Source organism: Mastigoproctus giganteus, chromosome 10 (genome assembly GCF_048544385.1).
Source record: "Mastigoproctus giganteus isolate SK-2022 chromosome 10, ASM4854438v1, whole genome shotgun sequence".
Taxonomy (NCBI): Eukaryota; Metazoa; Arthropoda; class Arachnida; order Uropygi; family Thelyphonidae; genus Mastigoproctus; species Mastigoproctus giganteus.
In genome coordinates, this window is record NC_143584.1 from 78,443,826 (window position 1) to 78,468,095 (window position 24,270).

At 38.0% G+C, this 24,270-nt stretch overlaps 1 protein-coding gene across 1 annotated transcript in view; it reads left to right on the plus strand.

Annotated features, from left to right (window-relative positions):
• Positions 1-3,193: 3,193 nt before the first annotated feature.
• Cog7 (conserved oligomeric Golgi complex subunit 7) overlaps positions 3,194-24,270 on the plus strand; it is a 335,222-nt gene continuing 314,145 nt past the window's right edge. Inside the window, exons 1-3 of the mRNA XM_090382401.1 lie at positions 3,194-3,488; positions 21,264-21,374; positions 23,048-23,071. Coding sequence (XP_090238527.1) covers positions 3,486-3,488; positions 21,264-21,374; positions 23,048-23,071 — 138 coding nt within the window. The 5' untranslated portion in view covers positions 3,194-3,485. The remainder of the gene's footprint in view (positions 3,489-21,263; positions 21,375-23,047; positions 23,072-24,270) is intronic.

Genomic DNA, 24,270 nt, shown 5'->3' on the forward strand with positions numbered 1-24,270 from the left:
AATATTGCCCTGGCCTCCAAATTCCCCAGACATCAATCCCATCTAGCATGTGTGGTTTGTGTTGGAACAGCAACTCTGATCTGCAGCGTCTCAGCCATGGACCTTACAGGAGTTAAAGTATCTGCTGGTTACTTGTTGCTATCAGATATCACAAGACACATTTGGAAATCTTGTAGTGTCCATGCCTCGCCGGGTTCGAGCTGTTTTGGCTGCACATGGAGGACCAACATCATATTAGGTAGATGGTCATAATGTTTTGCCTCATCGGTGTATAGTAAATGTGAAAACGCCTCTAAGGGACAAAGATTGGCATACATATGCTCTCAATTCTTCCATGGTATTTACACCTGACAATACACACACATGGGAATATGCCATATACCCTCTTGAATTCAATTAACAAGCCTTTGTATAATGAATCAAACGTAATTGCTGTGCTGGATACTGTTATATCTTATTTCAAAAAATGATATTGTCACTAGCCTAATGAAAGAATTCTTGCATATACCTAATCAGAGAGATTTCTTATCACTACTTATGTCAAATTTCTTCAAAACTATTGAATTTTCTTTGAATGATGTTTGCAAAAATATCATTTTGGAGAAATACATTTGAATTTGCTAATTAATACCATTATCAATATTTTGCTCGACAATTATTGCAAAAATAAAAATAATATATTAAAAAGCAACAAACTTAAAACTTCAAACATTGAAAAAGAGCTAAATTTAAAAAATAATAATTTCTGTTGAACTATAGTAATCAAATTATTAGATTTAATGAAGAAATGTATACATTAGTTGGATTACAAATTACATGCAAAACATTAAAAATGTCATCAAATAGTTATTCTTAATATTACTATTATTAGCCATATGGTGCAAGGATGCCTGAGGCTTATGCTGCACCAGGCAAAAAAATTCTGAATTACCCAGAGAGAGAGAGAGAGAGAGAGAGAGAGAGAGAGAGAGAGAGAGAGAGAGAGAGAGAAAAGTAGAAGGGAATCACCAAGATAGAGAAGAAAATGATGATATCCAGCTCAGAACCCTGGGTTTGCCACGCCCATACTCACCAGATGTGAGCCCCGGGGTTAACTATAAAATGTGTTGTCTTAATTTTTTCAGAATGTTATGATTAAAAATATTATCACACAAGTATCAAAACTTTAATGTTTATTTATTTATTATTATTTTTGTTAGCCCAGAAAATAAAGTAGATTTAAATTCAACTCTTTCTTTCGCTTTTCTCAATTCTATGCAGCGATGTAGCTTATGTACTTCTTATCACAGAGTAGTAACATATCTTACTTCTCTGTTCTTCTTATGGCCCACAGACAGTGTTGCCAATTTAGCGGAATTGCTTCAGGTTTGGCGGACTAAAATATGTAACAGCGGATAGCGGTTTTTTTAGCGGAATGAGTTTAAATGTAAAAATTTAAAATATGTTTAGCATTTTATATATTTTGGCAATGTAACATTTAAATTAAGAAATATTTATTTAACGATATAAATATTTCATAATTGAAATGTTTTATTTCTTTACATGGTAAACATAGTAGGGATATTTAATATATATATATATATTTTTTATAAAGCGAAGAATCGGTTTTATATTATTCAGGGATCCCCTGAGGGGAACCACAACAATTTCAATACCTAGTTACACTCGCGGTCAAACGATATGACCGTTGGTTCATAGCTTTAAATTGTTGAATAAATCTAAATATTTGGAAGAAATTCTAATGAATTAGCCCCACCTTTTTTTGAAACCGCGTAGGAATGCCATTGGATTATTTTTCTTCGTCGTAATTGAATCTTCTGGAGTAACAAAATTATAGCGATGAATAACCTCATCATGGGTATAATTAATGTCTCGGTAGAGATCTTTATATGCAGGCCATCTATCACTGATGATTCTTGTACCTGACAATACAGTATTCTCTTTCTTATAATTGATAATAGAGTTGTTTTATCTTTATTTTCTACCGGAACTAAAAAAACATCGTTTCTTAATTCTTTCGAATACACCAAAAACCCATTGTCCCTATCAGTCGTCCTCTATTATTTTATTATTAGCTATACGGTGCTGCAAGCCGAAAAAAAAAATTCTGAATTATAGAGAGAGAGAGAGAGAGAGAGAGAGAGAGAAGTAGAATCATCAAGAGAGAGAGAGAGAGAGAGAGAGAGAGAGAGAGAGAGAGAGAGAGAGAAGTAGAATCATCAAGAGAGAGAGAGAGAGAGAGAGAGAGAGAGAGAGAGAGAGAGAGAGAGAAGTAGAATCATCAAGAGAGAGAGAGAGAGAGAGAGAAGAACGATGATGATATCCAGCTCAGGACCCTCGGTATCCCAAGCCCATACTCACCAAATGTGAGTCCCTGGGTTTATTATATACTGTATTTTCTTTTGAAAAATGCTGATACATCAATTTCAACTTCGATAGGTATTCCATTTTCTAAAATCCCCCTAGTTAACTATCTTAATCAATTATTGATATCATGCAGATCTCCCTCAGATCTTTGCATTTTCCAATAACAGTGTTTATTATTATTACTTTTATTGATATTTAAATGAAGAGCAATGCGACCTTGAGACCAATCTTAGGACCACAAGTATAGAAATAATAAATTTTGAGATAACGCTAATGTACTATCATCAAAAAATGATTTATGTCTAATACTCTTTGTTTTACGGCAAGGTTTCTTACAATCCCATCTAAACGTTAGTTTTACTTTTTGTTAGCGGCATTTCAAGTTTGCAAACTTCACCAAAAGCTGTACTTTGCAAAATGTGATTTTTCGCCAACCAAGAAGTCAAGTGATTAATTAATATTGCCATTGCATAAATTCATCAACTCCGTTAAACGGTTATTTTTAACTTCTTCCTCAGAATAAACTGCATTTGATATGCAAATTGGAGGTTTTGTCTGGACATAATGTAGGGTCTTAAAATTTTTTATGGCACCCATTAATAGGATTTAACCCAAATGAAAATTTAAAAAGTTGGCGGGTTAAGTGTTAAATATAGCGGATTTTGAGCATGCGGCTAGGGGGAAGTATTATTAAGAGTTGGCAACACTGCCCACAGAGTACTCTGTGTGATGTCCCACTTATGGTGACGTCAGCACGCAGTGATTGTGCTTTGGTTTCAAGGTGGCAAAACTGTGTGTAGTATTCTGTCTGTGAGCGCAGAGTAACTCTGTGTCTGCCTACATTGTATTGACAAAAGTTTATTCAATTCACTGAAGTTTTACTGTTGTCATGAGTTTTTTCTTTTTTTTTTTAATAATGTTGAGGACGTAATGATGACATTTACAAATAAGCAAAGCTGAACAGAACACCACTCTCGTAACTTATATAAAATAAAATTTTATAAATCCTGTCACAACATATTTTGTCATTGGTGATAGTGATACCTACAATACGGACGATTTTTCGTTGTGGAACAAGTAAAATTATATCCCGTTTTATTAAGAAAAACTTTTTTGTAATGGTAAGAAAACAATTTTTTGACCTTTATATAATTGATGATAAACTCCGATGTAAACTGGGTTGTAGCGTGTTGAATACGTGTAATGCTATTCTGTATGTGGGGTGAAACTGGAATCGTTCAAGCAATAATTACAATAAGGAAACAGCAATGACACAACCCTTCTGTTCAATGAGTCCCTGTATACTCCTACACCTGTCATAATGACTCGACATATTTTTAGAAATGACATAAAATAAAAATTGTTTCCACAAAAAAAAAAAAAAAAACAGCAGCGAAGGTGTACCAATAAATGGGATAATTTTGAAATTATTATTATTAGATATATGGTGCAAGGAAGCCTTTTGCTGCACCACAAAAAAAAAAAAAAAAAAAAAAAAATTCACCAGTTACCTTGAGAGAGAGAGAAAAGTAGAAGGGAATCGCCAAGAAAGAGAAGAATGATGATATCCAGCTCAGAACCCTATGTGTGCCAAGCCCATACTCACAGATGTGAGCCCTTGGAGTTATAGTGAAAAACTAACTAAAAATATATTATTATTATTACTAGCCAGCAAGGAAGTCTGAGGCTTTATGCTGCACTAGCCAAAATAAATTTCTGAGTTACCCACCCTGAGAAAGTCAGAAGTAGAAGGGAATCACCAAGAAAAAGAAGAATGATGATATCCAGCTCAGGACCCTGGGTGTGCCAAGCCCATACTCACCAGATGTGAGCCCGTGGGGTTAGCTCTGGAGGTAGTGGGGAAAGGATATATTTAGCTACCTAGTAATTTAAGTAAAATAGCCCAAGACATTGTTTCCACGAACAAAGGTTACATTTAGAATAAAAATAAAAACGTGAACTGATGAGGAACACTTTCTGTTGAAGTATGTCAAACTATAAATGCAATATATAAATATCTGTTTATACACAGTGCTGCCTCACAGATAGAGGTAACTTCACTGCAATTTTTTTTTAATTGCAACCAATGGTACTTTTTTTTTGTAACCAGCACAACAATTAAAGCTAACAACTCATGTGTTTTTTATATTGGCAGAATAAATATAGTAGCAGACACCTGCTAGGTAAAAACAAAAAAAAAAAAAAAAAATGTATAAAATTTGTTTGTGCTTTGTGTTTAAACAAATTTGAGACTTTGTGATATGTACCATTGGTTTCAGCAAAGCATAGTGAGGGCACAGTACACACATGCCTAGTGGGGAGGGGAGCTGCTCTTTGTATGTGTGTTGCCTTGTGCTCTTCACCATTTTTTGGTGAAGATTGCCCCTCTCTCTGAACCATCTCCAGAAGTTCTGCATGCAGTCTCCAGACTTTAATACAATATTCCAAATGCAGTCTAACCATTTTGTTATGAAGAGGGATAATGATGCCCTTCTCCCTGCTAGCAAAAGAGACATATAAATCATGGACAGGACACCATGTGCCTTCCTAGCTGCCGGTTTACACTGCATGGAAAACTTCATGTCAGTTTAATTCCAACACAAAAAGTCTTTTTCATCTTGAATCACATTTAACTCCTCTTCCCCTTAGCTTATATGAGACTCCAGGATTTCTGTTATTCAGATATCTTAACTGTACATTTAGAAGCATTAAACTTTGATTGCTGTTTTGGACTGATCCAAGTAACTGGCATTTAAACAATCCAGGTTCTCCTGAAGCAATGTGTTCTGACTTGAATTGTTAAACACCCTTCCCATCATAAAATCATTAGTAATCTTTGACAGATTACGTTGGATATTCTCATCCTTATCAGTTAACGAAAATTTGAAATAAGAGGGATTTTCAACACTGATTGCTGATGTGGATCCTGCTTGTAGTAGTAGTAGTAGTAGTAGTGGCATGTGATGCAAGAAAGCAAGTGTATGAGCTTATGCAACATCATCAAAAAAAAAAAAAATTGTTGTGCTACTTGGCCCCTCTATCCCATACCGATCTATGGTCTGCCATAAGATCTTACTAGTAACTTCATCTGTTTATATAATAATCAGTTCTTCATCCAGTTTGCTATATTATCAGTTTTCAATGAGGGAAAATATCAAAAGTTCTACTAAAGAATGATGTAGATATATAATGTCAAAATTGCTATCTGCATCCAACTGTTTAATGACTACATTATAGTAATTTATTAGATTGGTCAGCCACGGCCTTCCCTTAATGATCCCATGAAACTATTCAAGGTACCACTGTTTTCAAGATGGTCGTGAATCACATTCTTAACCATAGACTCTGTGATTTTCCCTATCATAGAAGTCAAACTGACTGGTACCTGCCTCTTCTATAGCATCACCTTTGAGGGCTGGGGAGATATTAGCACTTTTCCACTTTAGAGGAATCTTTCTGGAGTCCAGTAATGCTATCAAACTGTTGAAAATAACATTCCAAATGGTTTGACACACTCATATGCAGCCTTTATAATTACATCCTGAAATCATATTATTATTTTACATCAGGCTGATTTCTTAACATTTTCTGGGGTTTGGAGCTTTCCTTCAACTGTAACTGTAAATTAGCATTAGTAGAGGTATATGATGCAAGAAAGCAAGCTTATGCAGGATCAGACAAAAAGAAAAAAAAAATTCTCATTTCATCCCTCCGTTATTAAATTTATTTAGGCTATCAACTTCCACAACAAGGGATGGAAGTCTGTTCCACCAACCAACTACCCGCTGGCTAAAGTCAAACTTCAGCACATCTATCTTACATCTGTCTTTCCTCAATTTGAATTTATGCCCTCTCAGGTGATTATTCTGAGCAAGAGGAAGAATTCCATCAGCAATAAGCATGCTCAAACCATTCAAAGCTTTATACACCTCAGTTAGATCACTTCACAGGTGCCTAGTCTCCAGACACTGTAATTTGCAAAACTTAAGCCTTTCTTCATAGGAGCAACACTTTGTTCCATTTACTAATCTTGCTGCCCTTCTCCGTACTCGTTCCAACAGCTCTACATCCTTCTTAAAATGAGGCCTCCAGACCTGTATACAGTACTCAAGGTGTGGTCTGACCATTGCCTTATACAAGGGGATAATCACCTCCTTATCCCTGCTAGAAAAATTCCTGCATATCATTGACAAGACACCATGAGCTACTCTTGCAGATCGTCTGCGCTGCTCAGAAAACTTCATATCTGCCTGCACAATTGCCCCCCAGGTCCTTTTCATTCTCTACTCCTCTCAGTGTAATATCACAGAGTTGATGCGCTGCTTTGGGGTTACTGCTTCCCATATGTAGTACTTTACATTTGACAATGTTAAACTTCATTTGCCACCTCTCAGCCCATGTGCTCAACCTTTCCAGATCCTGTTGCAGCAGCATAGTGTCAGTAGTGTCCTTAACAACCCTGCTAACCTTCGTAACTTCTGTAAACTTGGCCATTAAGCTTGATATACCATCATCAATATATGATTTATAAATACAGAAAACAACAGTGGACCCAACACTGAACCCTAAGGAACTCCACTAATAACATTACTCCATGAAGAGCAGTGTCCACTGATTACTACTCTCTCTCTCTTCTCCCACTCAATCATCCCTTTATCCATAGCAGCAATTTGCCTCCAATGCCACAAGCTCCATTTTGTTCAGCAGTCTTCCATGTGCAATAGTATCAAAAGCCTTTCTAAAATCCAAATATATGGTATCAAAGTTATTCCCTGCATCCAGTTCCCACTATAGTATCCAATCAAATTGGTCAGGCAACACTTTCCCTTAAGAAACCATGCTGTGGCCGAACTATAACAAGTCTTTTCTAGATGATGCTGCAGTGCTTTAACCTCCATTAATTTTCCTTGAACAGAAGTTAAACCAACAGGTCTATAATTACTTGTGTTGCCCTTTGATCCTCCTTTGTGAATTGGGGTCACATTTGCACATCTCAAGTCCATGGGTATCTCCCCTGAGTCCAAAGAAGCTCTCATAATTATGGCTAAGGGTTTGCTTACTTCCTTTGCTGCCTCCTTTAATATAACTGGATATATTGCATCCATCCCGGGTGCCTTTTTTATGTTTATCTTCAACAATTTCTTCTCCACTTTTCTCTCAGTTATTACAAAATCATCTAGCTCACTGCCAGAGTTTAAATCACCTCTGGCATTCTCCTCCCTGAATAACTCATCATGTGTGAATTTGGATGCAAAACACTCATTTAGTTTGTTAGCCTCCTGAGCAGGATCATCAACAGTTGAACCATCAATATCCGGTGGACCAAACTGATTCATCCCTTTCCTTCTAGAGTTTACACAGATAAAGAACTCTTTGCTGTTTTTCTTTGTATCCTTTGCCAACGATTTTTCATAATCTGCCTTTGTCTGCCTAATCTCCTTTGTGACTTGGTTACTGACCAGCTTATATTTATCATAGGCTTCCATGTCACCCATTAATTTATATGTATCCCATGCATTTTTCTTCTGTGCCATATGACATCCATTTAGGCCTAAACCTTGAACAATATTTCTTAGTTGGTATGTAGAGCTTAGTAGCTTCCAAGATAAATTCTTTGAATTCTTCCCATTTTGAATTTGCTGTTGGTAATATCATCAGTTGGTCTCATCGTATAGAATTTAAATACTGTCTCAGACCACCGTAGTCACCATTACGAAAACAAAAACCCTACTCTTTACCCCTGATGGTAGTTACCTCTTTGAGTAAATCCCATTTCAGCACGCTGATAACTGCCACCTCTATGTAAATGTATATGTTTAACTCATCTGCTATTTCTGCTTGGCTTTCTCTGGACCTCCCATTGAAACTAATTAAGGGACCAACTGGATTTACTGTCTTCTTTCACGAGAACTCCTTATCTATGTTCTTAGGTCTCTTTGCTAGTGCTTTCTCTTAATTTGCTTTCACTCACCTTACTCAGTCTAAATAAAATGCCCATAGAAATTGGAATCATGTGATTTCTGTTGCTGTCCCATGTATGTTTATTTTGCCATTTTGGCAATTATTGTTTTGGAATTTTCCAGTGGTGTAGCTTATAGGGATAAATCCCTTGAATGTTTCCCATAGAGTATTTGTGTCCAATTCTGTACAAATTAGACACTCCAGTGACTACTCCAGTTCCATACAGTAGTCCATCACTAGAGTCCAAGAAATACCTCATTCCATTTGTCTCCTTTCTTGAGAATGAATCTCTTGCCTTTACCTTTAATAACCAGAATTTCTGAATGATAAAGGTGAGTTTCTAAATATTGGTAATCAAATGATGAACAGTTGTAACTGCTATGATAAAAGCTAGTCAAAGCAAATTTAAAGTATATGTTGAATATTATTATTTTGAATAAGTTTCAGTTTAGTTTTATTATTTTATATATTAATATTTCATGTTAATATGAGTAATATATCCCCTTGCAGTGGGCATTTTTTTTCAACAGACTTTCCTTTGTGTGACTAGTATTTTTATGGAACCAAAAAACATGTCCTCCTTCTTTTCTTTACTACTGAATATATCATCAGTAGTCAAACTAATAGAACAAACTTATCTGTGAAAAGACGTACTCCTCCCAACAGGGCCATTTTAAGAACTTGGTGCCCTGGAAAATTTCCAATGGTGGCCCCTATTCAGTTTAAATTTTGTTTTAATTTTTTTCTGTGTCTCCCTTAGTCGCATTCCTAATCCTAAGTGAGGCCCCCAGTAGGCCAAGGCCCCTGTGTTAAAACAGCCCATCCTCCCAAATAATTCTTCATTCATTTCACAAATATACATGGTCCAGATCCAATCTCAGATATGTCCATTTGTACTGGGTGATTATAAAATAAGTTTCCCTATTCGGAAGACCGTAGTGTCAAAACGGTTATTGCTGTAAACATCTGTGGGTATGGGGAAGCGATTTGTAGAAGAAAAAAAATCCAAATTTCTGCAACCAGGGGAAAACAGCGCTGCACATATGTATTCTGCCACCGTCAATAACCATTATGGCTCTTACAAAAAAGGAACATGCCCTTTTAGTAAAACTGTTTTACTAGAATAATAGTAATGCTAATGCAGCACAACGTGAATATTGAAAACTTAAAGATTTTGCGTAAGGGACCCTTGGCATCAGTGGGACTTCGAAAACTAGTAAAGAAATTTTAAGCGACCAGGGATTTAGGTGTAATTCCTGGCAGGGGACGACCACATATCAGAACGGAAGTAGTGGATGAAGTGGCCATTGCAATGGCCTCCAGGTCAGAATGTGAAACACTACCAGTCAGTAGTGTCAGAGGTGTGTCAAGAGACTTGAACCTTCCTTGGTCTACTGTATGTAAAGTGCTTTGAATAATTTTACACTGGTTCCCATACAAGATTCACATAGGGTAAGAACTAAAGAACTTTGCTCTACGATTTCTGACTCGTATGGAACTTGACGATACATGAGCTCGAATGATCTTGTGGTCTGATGAGGCACATTTCACTCTTCATGGGGCACAAAACTGCTGAATATGGCAAACTGAGCTGGATATCATCATTCTTCTCTTTCTTGGTGATTCCCTTCTACTCTTTTCTCTCTCTCTCTATCTCTCTCACTTTTACTTCGGTTAACTCAGGAATTTTTTTTTTTTTTGGCTGGTGCAGCATAAGCCTCAGGCTTCCTTGTACCATATAGCTAATAATAATAATAATAATAATAATAATAATAATAATACATACCACCACCACTGAACCAGAGGAGGAAGAGCAAGAAGAAATACAACCCACAGCACCTGAAGTGGAAAGAGATGAGGTCATGATTTCCAGAATAGAGGATGAGTGGAAGAAGGCCCTATTCGAAGGAATGGACCCCACAAAGACTTGTGATACCGAAGCAGAGGCCGAATAGAACCTTGTGGAGAGTCACAGACAACCTGAATCGGCCGCATTACCTTGACAGCAATGGTGCAACACTGGAGGCCATCCACACAGCCGTGTATTGTGCTGCGGTAGCAGTGACAAGGATTAATGGAAGAGAAGCGAGAGACCAGCAGCAGAAGAACCAAAAACAGAAGGAACCACCAGCTTGGGAAAGAAGACTTCAGCAGAAGATAGAAGAATTAAGAGTCAAGATAGGCCAATTGACCCAGTACCAACAGGGCTGTTATGTTATGTGGTTTTTAGGAGCATTAGCAGCTAAGGCCAACCAGGTATATGCGGTGGTCATTACCTGACCTTTCTGCATTCTCCGTATTTGGTGGGCACGGGCTCTAACCCGGGTCTAATCAAGAAGCATGTGCTACGCACTGCTGCTCCTGCCCACCTGGCTACTGAGGCGCCCCAACAGGGCAATAGGAGTAAGAAATTAATTGGAAAAGTGAAGAGCATCCTCAAGAGAGACAGCATCCACAGCAAACATGAGACAAAAAGTCAGAGAATAGGAGAGTACTTGGACACATTGAAGAAGAACCTCCTGGCACTTAGCAAGAGACTATGCCGATACAAAGAGAGCTCCCAGAGGAAAATAAACAACCGAATCTTCGATGAGGACCAAAGTGGCTTCTACAGGAATCTCGGAGAAGACGGGAAAGAAAGGAATGGACCACCCAAGAAGAAGATGATTGCGGAGTTCTGAGGAAACATATAGAACAGGGAAGTAAGACATAACAGTTGAACCACCTGGATAGAACTAGAATGCAAGAAAACCAAGGACATACAAGAAATGAGAGGGTGGGAGATTTGGGGAGAAGTAAAACAGACGATCAAGAACTCTCACAACTGGCGAACTCCAGGAATAGATGATGTCTACAACTACTGGTACAAGAAGCTCCCTTGCACACACAAGCACCTGGCAGAGCAGTTCACCCGAAAGTTAAGGCACCCAGATACAATCCCAAAATTGCTCACTCAAGGAATCACATATCTGAAGCCTAAGGACGAAGATACAAAAACCCGGAGAAATATAGGCCAATCACCTGCTTCCCAACGATGTACAAGATCCTGACCAGCTGCATAACGGAGAAGATATCAGACCACTTAGAGAGTCAGAACATAATGGCCGAACAGCAGAAAGGATGCAAGCGGCTGAGCAAAGGATGCCACGGTTATGGAGCAATTAACCATAGATACCACGGTTATGGAGCAAGCCTACAAGAAGCGCTGTAACATGTACACAGCCTACATCGATTACTGCAAGGCCTTTGACTCTGTGCCTAATAGCTGGTTAATAGAGGTGCTGAACGTCTACAAAGTCAATCCGATAGTGACAAACTTCCTAGGAGAAACGATGGTGAAATGGAGTACCACCATTAAGGTCGAAAACATCACAACCAGGCCAATTTCCATCAAAAGAAGAATAAATCTTTCAGTGAGATTCCCTGAGTCCATTGTGGTTCTGTCAATCACTTAACCTGCGATTCACCATGCTCAACAGTAGCAAGTACGGATATAATCTCATAGAAGGAATGAAGAACCTGTACACCCTCTCCCACCTGATGTACATGGATGACATCAAGCTCTACGCAGGAACTGAGAATCACCTCCAGCAACTACTCCAGATCACCGAAGAATTCAGCAGTGATATTAGGATGGAATTTGGTCTAGACAAATGCAAGACCCATGGATTGCACCAGCGAAAATTAGTCACCAAAACTACCAGCTGCAGACTGTTAAGAAATCAAAGCGATGACAGAGGGAGAGGTCTACAAATACTTGGGGATGATGCAGGCTCAGCAATTACAGCACAAGGAAATTAAGGCCTGCCTGACCAAAAAATACAATCAGAGACTTAGAAGCCTGCTGAAAACAAAGCTGAATGGAGGGAACACAGTTAAACCCATAAACGCCTATCCTATGCTGTCCCAGTGCTAATGTACTCCTTCGGGGTCATAGATTGGACTAACACCGAGCTGGAGGATATCATGAGAAAGACAAGGACAATGATGACCAAGAGCCTCCAACACCACCCGAAATCTGCCGTGGAGAGACTGACAATTGCCCGGGAAGAAGGAATGAAGGGGTTTGATAGAACTCATTGAGTAACAGAAGACAGCAATAGGTAACCTGAAGGATTACTTCCAGAAACACACAGCAGCACTCCACCTGGCCATAAGGAAGATAGACAAGCGGTATACTCCACTCAACCTAAGCAAAAGTCCCCCCAACCTGGAGGTACAAACGAAGCTAGAAAGATGGGCAGAGAAGACACTACAGTGATCTCCAACAAGATCCCATAGATAAAATTGCTTCCAATGCATGGCTCATGAGCAGGACACTTTTCCCCGAGACCGAAGTATTCATGCTGGCCATCCAAGACCAGGTAATCAACACAAAAACCTATAGAAAATACATCGCCAGGGAGAACGGAGTGTCCGATGACAGCTGACCTCAGAAACGATCCAGCACATCACTGCGGGATGCAAGGTGATCACCCAGACTGAGTACACTCATAGACATGACCAGGTAGCCAGGATAATACATCAGAAGCTAGCAAGGAAATACAAGTTGATCAAAGAAAGTGTACCGTACTACAAGTACGAACCCTAAGCAGTACTAGAGACTTCAACCCACAAGCTGTACTGGGAGCGTGCCATATCTGGCAACCTGCATAAAACCCTTGGGGAAAAAATCAGGAAGTACACAAACCTAAGACAGGAGATCAAAGAGATGTGGCGTATGCAACAAGTAACAACCGTCCCGATCATTGTGTCAACCACAGGTATTGTGCCAAAGACCCTCCGTAACAGCCTAGCAGCAATAGGTCTCTCAGCGAACACCTACAAGGAACTCCAGAAAGTCGCAGTTCTGAACACCTGTAGGATAGTCACAGAGTTCCACCAACAGTAACACCAGACAGCAACAACCACCCTGTGTACTTGGTAGCAATACCCGTCACGAGAAAGAATCCCCAATCATGGAGAAATAATATAAGAGTAATAATAATAATAATAATAATACAATACAACACAATTTATTTTTATCAAGAGAATTTGTTTACAATAAATGAACTTGTTAAGAAAAGTAAATTTCTTGACAAGTTGTAATTCTTCATTTACAACAGTTTTTGCATAGAAATTTGTTATCTAACAGAAAAGATGATGAAATCACAACACATAGTACATTCCGCACTGCAAACAGAGATAGCAATTTATGAGCATAGCAATTCTAATCTACTGTATCATTGAGTATCAAAAATTTTCTTATTAAGAATTTTAATTTGGATTTAGAATAACTTCTCCTGAGCCTGAAATCTATACTAGCCAACAAGTTGTTTATTATATTCATTGTATGCCTATCTCCAAATCTATTTAGTACCTTAGGGTGAGGCAAAACAATTGCTTTTGGGTTTCTTAAATTATCGACATTTCTTTGCAGATTCGACTCTTCAAAAATAGTGTTAAGATTTTTCAAGATTAAATTTAACTTCAGTTTTTGAACTGGATAAAGTATTTTATATTTCAACAAACATTGCCTTCTATTATTCAGATCATTCCAAAAGTTTGTCCCCATTAAAAGTCTTAAAATCCTGTTAATTAAGTTGTTTATTACCCTTATTTCAGTTATATTTGCTCTTGCCCATATATTTACTAAATAATTGAGTTGGGAGTTCACTAATGCATAATATAAGGTAACTTTTGTTCTAAGATTTAACTTATTCTTAATGTAGTAAAAAAAAGTATACACATAAAATCTAATTTATTTGTACAAATTTGTTATATGCATTGCCCAACTTAGACTGTAGTCAAACCATAACCAAGGTAACAATAATTCGAAACTTCTTCCACAGTTAGAAATTTGCAATTCTGGAAATTCTGATCATGTAGGCATACATTGCTGGACAGTGCAGTGTTGAGTCAGTTTGATGTGACATAAGCATTGGGAGATCAAAATTGAGAGTAGGAGTGTGCTATAGGCCTAATGATTCTGATGAGTATAATAAGAAACTGTACAGGGAAATAGAGTGGGCCAGTAAATCAGAGTCTTATAATGGGGGATTTAAATTTCCCAGATATTGACTGGAATTTGGCGTTTGGTCACTCACACACTAGCAAGGCTTTTGTGGATTTATTGGATGATTGTTTTCTACATCAGCATATTCGGGAGGCAACTAGAGGGAGTAATACTCTTGATTTGAATATCAGTAGTGACTCTTCATGCATTAAGAATCTGCACATAAAGGAACCACTAGGTGGCAGTGATCACGGTGTGCTGAAGTGGGATTTACTCAAAGAGGTAACTACCATTAGAGGTAAAGGGAAGGGTTATTGCTTTTGTAAAGGCGACTACGATGGACTGAGACAGTATTTAAATTCTATACAGTGGGACCAACTGATGATGTTACCAACAGCAAATTCAAAATGGGAAGCATTCAAAGAACTTATCTTGGAAGCTACTAGGCTTTACATACCAACTAAGAAATATTGTTCAAGGTTTAGGCCTAAATGGATGTCAGATGAACTAATGAGACATATGGCAGAGAAGAAAAATGCATGGGATACATACAAATTAACATGTGACACAGAAGCCTATGATAGATACAAGTTGATCTGTAACCAAGTTACAAAGGAAGTTAGGCAGGCGAAGGCAGATTACGAGAAATCTTTGGCAAGGGATGCAAAGAAAAACAGCAAAGAGTTCTTTACTTATGTAAACTCTAGAAGGAAGGGGATGAATCAGATTGGTCCACTTGATATCGATGGATCAACTGTTGATGATCCTGCTCAGGTAGCTAACAAACTAAATGAATATTTTGCATCGACGTTCACACATGAGGAGTTATTCAGGGAGGGGAAATGCCAGAGGTGTATTCAACTCTGAGAGTAAGCTAGATAATCTTGTAATAACTGAGAGTAAAGTGGAGGAGAAATTGTTGAAGATAAATACAAGAAAGGCACCTGGGGTGGATGGGATCTATCCTGTTATATTAAAGGAGGCAGCAAAGGAAGTAAGCAAACCCTTAGCCATAATTATGAGAGCTTCCTTGGACTCAGGGGAGGTACCCACAGACTGGAGATATGCAAATGTGACCCCAATTCACAAAGGAGGATCAAAGGCTGACACAAATAATTATAGACCTGTTAGTTTAACTTCTGTTCCTGGAAAATTAATGGAGGCACTGGTTAAAGAAGCACTGCAGGAACATCTAGACAAGACTTCAGTCATAGCTCAGACACAGTATGGTTTTGTTAAAGGGAAGTCTTGCCTTGCCAATTTGATTGGATACTATGATGCAATCACAAAAGAACTGGATGCAGGGAATAACTTTGATATTATATATTTGGACCTTAGAAAGGCTTTTGATACTGTTGCACATGGAAGACTGCTGCACAAATTGGAGCAGTGTGGCATTGGAGGCAAATTGCTGCTATGTAAAAATGGATGGTTGAGGGGGAGAAGACAGAGTGGTAATCAATGGACACTGCTTATCATGGACTAATGTTATTAGTGGAATCCCTCAGGGTTCAGTGTTGGTCCATTATTGTTTTCTGTATTTATAAATGATATTGATGATGGTATATCAAGCTTAATGTCCAGGTTTGCAGACGATATAAAGGTTGACAGAGTTGTGAAGGACACTACTGACGCTATGCTGCTGCAACAGGATCTGGAAAGGTTGAGCAGATGGGCTGAGAGGTGGCAAATGAAGTTTAACATTGACAAATGTAAAGTAGTACATATGGGAAATAGTATCCCCAGAGCAACGTATCAACTCTGTGGTACTACACTGACAGTGGTAGAGAATGAAAAGGACTGGGGGGTAATTGTTCAGGCAGATATGAAGGTCTCTGAGCGGTGCAGATGGGCTGCAAGAGTAGCTCATGGTGTCTTGTCAATGATATACAGGAATTTTTCTAGCAGGGATAAGGAGGTGATTATTCCCTTGTATAAGGCAATGGTCAGGCCATACCTTGAGTACAGGTTTGGATTGAGTACAGAGTACAGAGAAGGACAACAAGATTAGTGAATGGAACAAAAGGATTGCTCCTACGAAGAAAGGCTTAAGTTTTGCAAATTACAGTGTCTGTAGACTAGGCACCGGCGACGTGATCTGATAGAGGTGTATAAAGCCTTGAATTGTTTGAGCAAGCTCAATGCCGATTGGATTCTTCCTCTTGCTCATAATAATCACCTGAGAGGGCATAAATTCAGATTGAGGAAAGACAGATGTAGGATAGATGTGTGGAAATTTTCTTTTAGCCAGCGGGTAGTTGATTGGTGGAACCACCTTCCATCACTTGTTGTGGAAGTTGATATCCTAAATAAATTTAAGGCTGAGCTGGACAGGTATTTCAAATGAACGGAGGGGTGAAATGGAAGTGGTTTTTTTTTTTTTTTTTATTTGGCTGATGCTGCATAAGCTTGATTTCTTGCATCATATGCCTCTACTAACTAATGCTAAAGATTAGTGAATGTTGCACAGGTTGCACATTTTGTTAGGCCATGATTCATAGGAGATTTGCACCCTTCTTTTCTCAACCAACCCACAGCACTTTCTCTACTTTGTGCATGTGGAAATCAAGATGCAGGATATTTCAGAGACTGCTGGGAGTCATTGCGGTACAAATAAACACATAGGTTGTGTTAGGATAGCTAAGAATAGGAACAGGGGCATGTATACCAATGATTGGAGTGTGGTAAAAAAATTTGATGAATTTGAGGTATTGCTCAAAGCATCAAAGACGGATATTGTTGGGATATCAGAGATGGTGTGTCACACAGATATATAAGGAATGCAGAACTGGAATTTGGGGAGTACAATGTCTACAGAAAGGATAGACAGGATAGGAAGGGAGGAGGTGTTATGCTATTAGTTAAGAAACACATTAAATCCAAGGAAGTGATGCCAGTTGATATCACTGGACAGTGTAGTGTCGAGTCAGTTTGATGTGACATAAGCATTGGGAGATCAAAATTGAGAGTAGGAGTGTGCTATAGGCCTAATGACTCTGATGAGTATAATAAGAAACTGTACAGGGAAATAGAGTGGGCCAGTAAATCAGAGAGTCTTATAATTGGGGATTTTAATTTCCCAGATATTGACTGGAATTTGTGGGTTGGTCACTCACACACTAGCAAGACTTTTGTGGGTTTATTGGATGATTGTTTTCTACATCAGCATGTTTGGGAGGTAACTAGAGGGAGTAAATACTCTTGATTTGATTATCAGTAGTGATTCTTCATGCATTAAGAATCTGCAGATAAAGGAACCACTAGGTGGCAGTGATCACAGTGTGCTGAAGTGGAATTTATTCAAAGAGGTAACTACCATCAGGGGTAAAGGGAAGGGTTATTGCTTTTGTAAAGGCGACTATGATGGTTTTAGACAGTATTTAAATTCTATACAGCGAGACCAACTGATGATGTTACCAACAGCAAATTCAAAATGGGAAGCATTCAAAGAACTTATCTTGGAAGCTACTAGGCTTTACATACCAACTAAGAAATATTGTTTAAGGTTTAGGCCTAAATGGATGTCAGATGAACTAATGACACATGGCAGAGAAGAAAAATGCATGGGATACATATAAATTAACACGTGACACAGAAGCCTGTGATAGATATAAGCTGGTCTATAACCAAGTCACAAAGGAGATTAGGCAGCCAAAGGCAGATTATGAGAAATCTTTGGCAAAGGATGCAAAGAAAAACAGCATTTTTTACTTATGTAAACTCAAGAAGGAAGGAAGGGGGATGAATCAGATTGGTCCACTTGACATCGATTTTTCAACTGTTGATGATCCTGCTCAGGTAGCTAACAAACTAAATGAATATTTTGCATCAACATTCACACATGAGGAGTTATTCAGCGAGCGGAATGCCAGAGGTGTATTCAACTCTGGCAGTAAGCTAGATAATCTTGTAATAACTGAGAGTAAAGTGGAGGAGAAATTGTTGAAGATAAACACAGGAAAGGCACCTGAGGTGGATGGGATCTATCCAGTTATATTAAAGGAGGCAAATTAAGCAAAGGAAGCAAAGGAAGTGTGCAAACCATTAGCCATAATTATGAGAGCTTCCTTGGACTCAGGGGAGGTACCCATAGACTGGAGATGTGCAAATGTGACCTCAATTCACAAACGAGGATCAGAGGCTGACACAAGTAATTATAGACCTGTGAGTTTAACTTCTGTTCCAGGAAAATTAATGGAGGCATTGGTTAAAGAAGCACTGCAGGATCATCTAGACAAGACTTCAGTTATAGCTCAGACACAGCACGGTTTTCTTAACGGAAAGCCTTGCCTGACCAGTTTGATTGGATACAATGATGCAGTCACAAAAGAGCTGGATGCAGGGAATAACTTTGGTATTATATACTTGGATCTTAGAAAGGCTTTTGATATTGTTGCACATGGAAGACTGCTGCACAAATTGGAGCAGTGTGGCATTGGAGGCAAATTGCTGCTATGGATAAAGGGGTGGTTGAGGGGGAGAAGACACACAGTGTTAATCAATGGACACTGCTCATCGTGGAGTAATGTGATTACTGGAGTCCCTTAAGGGTCAGTGTTGGGTCCATTATTGTTTTCTGTATTTATAAATGATATGGATGATGGTATATCAAGCTTAATTTCCAGGTTTGCAGACGATACAAAGGTTGGCAGGGTTGTTAAGGACACTACTGGCGCTATGCTGCTGCAACAGGATCTTGAAAGGTTGAGCTGATGGGCTGAGAGGTGGCAAATGAAATTTAACATTGGCCAATGTAAAGTACTACATATGGGAAACAGCAACCCTAGAGCAACATATCAACTCTGTGGTACTACACTGACAGTGGTAGAGAATGAAAAGGACCTGGGGGTAATTGTGCAGGCAGATATGACGTTCTCTGAGCAGTGCAGATGGGCTGCATGAGTAGCTCATGGTGTCTTGTCAATGATATACAGGAATTTTTCTAGCAGGGATAAGAAGGTGATTATTCCCTTGTAAAAGGTAATAATAAGGCCACACCTTAAGTACTGTATACAGGTCTGGAGGCCTCATTTTAAGAAGGATGTAGAGCCGTTGGAACGAGTACAGAGAAAGGCAGCAAGATTACTGAATGGAACAAATGATTGCTCCTTTGAAGAAAGGCTTAAGTTTTGCAAATTACAGTGTCTGGAGACTAGGCACCGGCGACGTGGTCTGATAGAGGTGTATAAAGCCTTGAATGGTTTGAGCATGCTCAATGCCGATTGGATTTTTCCTCTTGCTCATAATAATCACCTGAGAAGGCATAAATTCAAATTGAGGAAAGGCAGATGTAGGATAGATGTGCAGAAATTTGCCTTTAGCCAGTGGGTAGTTGGTTGGTGGAACAGACTTCCATTCCTTGTTGTGGAAGTTGATAGCCTAATTAATAAATTTACGGCTCAGCTGGACAGGTATTTTGAACGAACGGAGGAGTGAAGTGGAAGTTTTTTTTTTTTTTTTTGGCTGATGCTGCATAAGCTTGCTTTCTTGGATCATATGCCTCTACTAATGCTAATATTGCTTTCCTGCTCTAGTCTTTAGCATGATTTCCATTTAATTGCAATTTAATTGTTCAACAGCGAAAATTGATTAATTGACAATGCTACACTAAGCCAATAGATTCCTAAATGCAGAGCTAATGAAGATATAGTACCACTTAGCATTATGGGATTCTTCATCATAATAATCAATATAGTGTGTTAAAAAGAGATAGTTGAGGGTCAAAAGGAAGGTGTAGTTGTGTTTGTTATCAAAAACTCCCTGAAAGTGTCCAGATTGTTTACAGAGTCAGGTAAAGATCAGAAGTTGAATTTGTGTAGGTTCAGATGACTTGCAATAAAGCAAAGATACAGTTGAGGTATGTTAAATGACATTATTTTGAGGAACATGACAGTAAGATTATGGACAGCTGAAACCTACCTCACATAGATTGGGAATTGTGGTTTGGCAGTATGCCATACTGAAACAATTTTTTTGAATTATCTAAATGATTGTTATTTATTCCACATGTCAAAGAAAGTAGAAGGGTCTCTAATACCTTAGACACATATGCTGTACTGTACTAATACCGTTTATCTGGTTTTCATCATGGAGAACCAGATAAAGAAACCAAATATCTACTACTGGTTTCTGTACCCTCAAAAACGTGACAGTATAGAAACCAGTAGTAGATAGTGACTACATTATCATAAAATAAGTGGTGTCCAAGGAAATTTTTGTAGGGAAAGGAGAAGGTGAGGGTTTCATTTTCAAGAGAGGGGATTATATTGGTTTGAGGAATTTCAAGGAGGAAGAGAGAGAATGTTAGCCCCCACTTTTAATTATTTGACTTTTGCCAATTATGAAGGTTTGTCAGTCCCTACTCCCCTTAATTGGTGAAGTATATTTATATTTTCTGAGTTCATTGGATTTGGGGAAGTGGGAGACAATAGCAGTTTCTTGTCCACTTTGTAGTGAATATATCATTAATCTGTATAGAAATTCAGTTATTGGTTGAAGAATCCTGCTAAACCAATAACTTTAGTTATTAGGAAAAGGTTTAGGAAAACATAATAAATGTTTTTTCTTATACTTCTCCTTTTGTTTAGGGAGTGCATATGAAACCTTGCATTATCCTGCTGTACAGCTGCACTGTAATAGTGAAGTTATTTGCTGTTATTTTAATTTTCTATTGATTTTGTAAGACTAAGAATTTTCTTTACTTTTACAAAGCTGTATTGTTAATAACCTATATTAATATGTTTTTAATATGTGTATCATCACAGGGCTGGATTTTTTTTTCAGTTACATTATGCTTCATGACCTATTCTGTCATTACCTAAATAAATTTTTATTTATCTTTGAACTAGAAAAATTCATTATATATATATATATACAGTACTGTATTTATTATATGACTTGGTTAATTTTGTTTTAAGTATTATTTTCAATTATTTTTTAGGATCTTTCAGCATTTTCCAGTGATAATTTTGATGCCAAAGATTGGATTAATGCTACATTTCGATTGCCAGAGGCTCAAACAAATAAAGAAGTATATTACTTTTATGTTTTTGTACCTTATATGTTTAGTTATTAAAATAAATGTTTTTCAGGTGAAACTCGAATTTACAAAAAAAAAATTGGCATTTAAGCAATGTGTTTTACTTCTTGTTTATGCATTGAAGGTCATGATAATATTTTTTGTACATTCTAATGCACTTTCCAAGCAGTTTATCTCCATAGGTATAAATTGCTTGAAAATATATAACAATGAATGAGTCGAAAACAGAAAACTAAAATTTATCAAAGCTCAGAATAATCCTTATGTGCTTTTACAGTTAAACATTAATTAATTTTTCTAATCACTCACATACAAGACTTTTCTGGATTTATTTGGATACTTTTCTATAATATTATGTTTTCTACAATATTATGTTAGAGCATGTGATAAAGCAGGACTTTTGATCCTATTATCATCACTTACTTCTCATGCATTAAGAAAATCCAGATAATGGAACCAATAGGTAGCATTGATTGTAATTTATTGGTGTGGAATCTACTTAAATATATAATTATCAAGAGTAAAGGGAAAAAATTTTGTTTTTGTTCTACCAATACTAATACTGATGGAGTACCAAGACATTTTTGAATTTATGAGATGACAACATACTACATTATTTTCATCCTCTACTACCCTGACTGTGGTATAGTTGGGTAGTGAATTAAACCTGGAATTAATTGTGCAGTCAGATATGAAGTTCTCTATGCAGTGCAGACAGGCTGCTAGAACAGCTCACGGGGTTTTGTCAATGTCATACAGGAATTTTGCCATTAGGGACAAGGAAGTGATTATCCTGTTATATCAGGATGGGTAGGCCACATCTTGAGTACTGCATGCAGTTCTGGAAGCCTGATTTTAGGAAGGATGTGGAACAGGAGCAGAGAAGGTCAACTAGATTAATGAGGGGGTTACAAAAGGATGCTCTTACCAAGAAAGCTTTCAGTTCTGCAAATTGCATCATAGAGACAATGCACCTGTGAGGTGATCTGATTGAGGTTTTTAAGGCTTTGAATAGATTGAGTAAGCTAAATGCTGTTAGCATCCTTCCTCATGCTTGCACAATGCATATGGGGGCATAATTTCATTTAAGGTTGCAGTATAGTTGTGTGGTAATTTGTCTTCAGCTAGCAGGTAGTTGATCATTGGAACAAATTTCCATTCAGTGTTGTGGCAGTGGGTTTGAATAAACTTATAAATTTAAAGAACTAGACAAATTATTAGAGGGGACAGGCAGATGATGTGGGAAGCTTTTTTTTTTTTTTTGGCTGGTGCTGGTGTAAGCTTGCTTCCTTGTATTATTTGCTACTACTAATATTCATACAGTAGCAAGACTTTTCTGGATTAATTGGATGACTGTTTACTACACCAGCATGTTAGAGAGGCAATGAGAGAAAGCAGTACTCTTGATCTGATTATCATATCAAGAGTACTGCTTTACTTTTACTTTTTCGTGCATCAAGAATATCCAGATAAAGGAATGACTAGGTGGCAGTGATCATAATATATTGGTGTGGGATCTACTTAAAGATATAAATACTGTCAAGGGTAAAAGGAAGGAATTTTGCTTTTATTTATAAGATGACTACATTGGTTGTAGACAACTTTTTAATTCCCTTCAGTGGAACGAAATGATGATGTTACCAACTGCAAATTCTAAATAAGAAGCATTCGTGAAGTAATCGTAGAAGATACAAAATTTTTTATATCAAGTAAGAGATATTGTTTAAGGCTTAGATCTAAATGGATGTCACGTGAATTGCTGAGACCAGTGTCAGAGAAAAGTGCATGGGATGATTATAAATTAGTATGGAACACAGAAACCTACAGTATGTAGCAACTAGTCTGCAATCAAGTCAATAAGGAGGTTAGGCAAACTAAAGCAGCTTACGAGGAATCTTTGGCTAAGAATGTAAAGAATGTAATGCAAACAAAGGTAGCAAAGAATTCTTTGCTACTTTTGTTTGCTTTATTTTAAAATTTATTTGCTATACTCCTAGCATTAGTGTACAAGCAAGTTACTCTTAGTATTCCTGCTCTTATGTTTTTATTCTTAGTATTCCTAATACAGCCCATATGTCTGCTTGTTGCTGCATAAGTACCTCCAGCTCGCCATGTGTTATATGGAATGATGATATTTATGGATATGGCTTAAACACAGAAATATATCTATCTCTTCCTTGACATAATGCGACTTCTCTATTGCCTCTCTCTCTCTCTGAGGCGCCTCCGTAGCCAGGTGGGAAGGAGCAGCAGTGCGTAGCATACGCTTCTTGATTAGACCGGGGTTCGAGCCCGTCACCACCAAATACGGAGGATGCGGAAAGGTCAGTGAATGACCATCGCATATCCCGGAGCAATATGGCCATAGTTGCTAATGCTCCTGAAAAAAAAAACAAACCAATCTCTCTCTCTCTCTCTCTCTCTCTCTCTCTCTCTCTCTCTCTCTATGCACGTTACTTGGACTTCCTCCAAGTAACATGGAGGAAGTCCAAGTAACTTCCTACATATTCTACCCCATGAGCTTTGCAGATTCTCTTCATGGCCGAATCGATTGACAATGCTCTCAACATATACTCCCTCCTATTATGTCCGGGCAGAGTTGTGGACACTTTCAAACTCAATCCTAACTCACAACTTTTTCCCAACATTACCCTGTACTTGTTACAGAAGTCCTCAGATCTCTTACTCTTAATAACATTAGTGCCATTGTGTAAAACTATTACCTTTTGTGGCCTTAAAATATGATATCTGCTCTACGACATTGTCTACTTTTGCACCTGGCAGGTGTACCCTGGTCCTGTTCCACCTATCCTTGAGGTGCCTCCGTAGCCAGGTGGGCAGGAGCAGCAGTGCATAGCACATGCTTCTTGATTAGACCGGGGTTCGAGCCTGTGAGCCACCAAATATG